Raw genomic sequence first — 2,803 nt, forward strand, 5'->3', positions numbered from 1 at the left:
CTCTTATCATGTCAACTATATCGGGTAATAAGTGTAAAAGTGACTATAGGAGTGTTATGCCATGTCTACAAGGCTCTAATAATGCTACAAACCATATTTAGAAGATCTTAAACTATAAGCTACTACTTATATGCTCTAACTACGAAAAATATTATAAAATATTCATAATTAAGGAATCCTACTTTTTTAAGTACTTAATAAGGAATTCACTTATCGGGTCGGGTATGGAACCAATTAACCATGGTAAACGAGAGATGACTATCACTTAAATTACAAAATATGGGTTATAAATGATTACTATGATTGAGAACCTATCTGTACAAACCACTGTATGAGTTGCTGGCACCAGGATTCTGCATACAAGCACCTGATTATCAAAATAGATCAAATGAACTGAGCCAACATTTCCATGTTACTTTTATTAGCTCGGTTAGTAACTTTTAACAAGACTGATCAGTCTGTGTGATTCTCAAATCAAAAATGATTGAAAAAATGAAAATGATTCACACATCGGTCTTTCCTCATTTCCCACTATATTCACAGTAAACTCAAGGGCCATACAGTATATGCTTCGTCATATTTCCTGGTCTTTTTATTCCAGTGACATCTTAGGGGAAGAGCTGTTAGCAGTGTTGCCTGAACACAAGAACATTGTGGGTATGAATCTGTTTTAGCTTTCATTGTGGAGTTTGAATGTTCTCCCAGTGCTTGTGTGGATTCTATCCGGGTTCGCCGGCAACTTCTCATCGCCAACAGACTTAAACCCAAGGTTCTGAATTCCCTTTCAGAGCTGACGGAGCATGAGTTATGGAGAAGTTTCTGACCAAAATGAAAAGAAAACTGAAGACCACGTCAGAGGCAAGGAAAATAAGTAATGGTCCAAGGGTCTTTATTTTAATCTTGTCTTTTTTTATGGAGTCCTTCTATGAAAGTATGACAATGTCTGGTTGGTAAGGATTCAGAGTTTAATTATGAAATGCAAAGAGTCTAGGTTGAAAAACCTAGGTTGTTCATTCTTTCTCAGGATGACCTTTCCCAACGTGGCACTTGAAAGTGGCATAATTGGTGATTTTATGCTGAGCAAAGGGGAAGAAAGAAGGATGGAAAGCTGATCCGTGTTTGACCGAGAGGTGATCACATCATATCGGCTCATTAAGTTCAGTTTGTTTTACTAATTGATGCTGCCAAAGTGCTTCCAGTCTGACCAGTCACCTGGACTTAAAGGGTCACTTTACGCTTGCTGACTGGAAAATGTTGGACACCGACGTACTTATCTGCGCAGATACTACGTGCGTTTTCAGGCGACAGTGCGGGTATTAATGGACAGAAGACCGCTGACTTGACGCCAACCAGTTCTCAGCAGATCAACCACTGCTGCTGCTGCTGCTCGACGCAGGCCCTTGTCGATCTTCTCCTCATACCCTTTAGGTAAGAGAATTTGGTTGTTCAGATTTATAGACTTCTCAAGTTCAGGATCTCTACCATTCTCTTCTTTCAAAGATTGCTTAATTGCTTGTCATACTTTTTGTGCGTAGGTCGTACCCATCATGGCAGCACTGTGGCGCCATTCTGCCTCAATCTTGGTCTTGTTAGTTTTGTCATGGCCGTGCTCCAGAGCTCTTTCTTCACAACACCTGTGTGGCCCTCACCTGGTGGAGGCTCTTAATATGGTCTGTGGGGACAGAGGCTTTTTCACCAGTTCCAGGAGGGACCTGAACTCAGTCCTACGTAAGGGTGTCGGATACTCATTAGCATTTTCGAGTATGAGCAAATCATTCATACCACCTTGTCCCATCAGGTCTCTTACCATCAAAGACTGAGGAGGCGACATTAACGGGCGGCATGAACGACATCGTGGGATACGCCTTCAACAAGCAGATGGATATGATGGTGAAGCGTGATGGCATTGTAGAGCAATGCTGTCACCAGCCGTGTAGCATGATTGTCCTGGATAAATATTGCAACTAGAACAAGTTGCCTCAGTAACTCGGCGATTAGCCTTGCTTGCTCTAGCTTAGCATAGCAAACCTTTCTGTAATTTCTCCAGGAGACTGGCAGTACAGTAAATCTCTGTAAAGCAAACTGTTGAATTGAATAGTGATGCATATATTTTCCTAAAAAATAAAGTTTTGTGAATTGATTCTTTGATGTTGTCCGGAGGTTCTTGGATAAAATGAGTGTATTATGGATAACCAAAGTCCGCATGTCAGACAACTGGGAAGTTTTCCATACTAAAAAAGTGCAATAGAATGCTAGTCATAGTTTTTACAGGAATTCAAGTCGAGGCATTCGTCTGACCAGTTCACACTTTTTGTGGTAGGTTTGTTTTAACAAAGACAGAATACCAACATGAAGAAATCCTGACAAAATGAAGGTTATAAATTAACTGGGTCAATTTGAGTGAAACAAATGACCACAAAAAAAGGTTTCTCCACCTACTACTAGTATGTTTTGCTTTAGGATCAAATCCTTATTTCACTCATACAATGAAAATTCACTTTTATTTAATGCATTTGCTTGAGTTTTTATTGATATTCTGTCTGCCTGATACTGTTCCCGTATTCCGTGCACATGTCTCATTTGCAACCTGGAGCATTCCACCAATTGTTGCATGTACAATGAGCAATGAATTCTTTGGGTTTCAGTTGCTGAATCCAGGCAAAGAGCCCACAGACACCCAGAGAGAGTCTCTTTAGTATTCCACTTGAGTTTCCATATTGCAATTTCCTGTGTTGAGTCTTATCTAGAGCGACCTGGGCTTCACACAGCTCCCTGCTTCCCACCTGCTGCTGCTGCTGCACCA

General features: G+C 40.7%; 1 protein-coding gene across 1 annotated transcript; it reads left to right on the forward strand.

Annotated features, from left to right (window-relative positions):
- The first annotated feature begins 1,063 nt into the window (after positions 1-1,063).
- On the forward strand, positions 1,064-2,049 carry LOC129168906 (insulin-like). The gene is made up of 4 exons (XM_054754721.1): positions 1,064-1,130; positions 1,283-1,428; positions 1,536-1,728; positions 1,799-2,049. Exons 3-4 carry the CDS (start codon positions 1,548-1,550, stop codon positions 1,966-1,968), a joined length of 351 nt encoding a protein of 116 aa, XP_054610696.1. The 5' UTR covers positions 1,064-1,130; positions 1,283-1,428; positions 1,536-1,547; the 3' UTR covers positions 1,969-2,049.
- Positions 2,050-2,803: the final 754 nt, after the last annotated feature.

This window comes from Dunckerocampus dactyliophorus, chromosome 16 (assembly GCF_027744805.1).
Source record: "Dunckerocampus dactyliophorus isolate RoL2022-P2 chromosome 16, RoL_Ddac_1.1, whole genome shotgun sequence".
NCBI lineage: Eukaryota > Metazoa > Chordata > Actinopteri > Syngnathiformes > Syngnathidae > Dunckerocampus > Dunckerocampus dactyliophorus.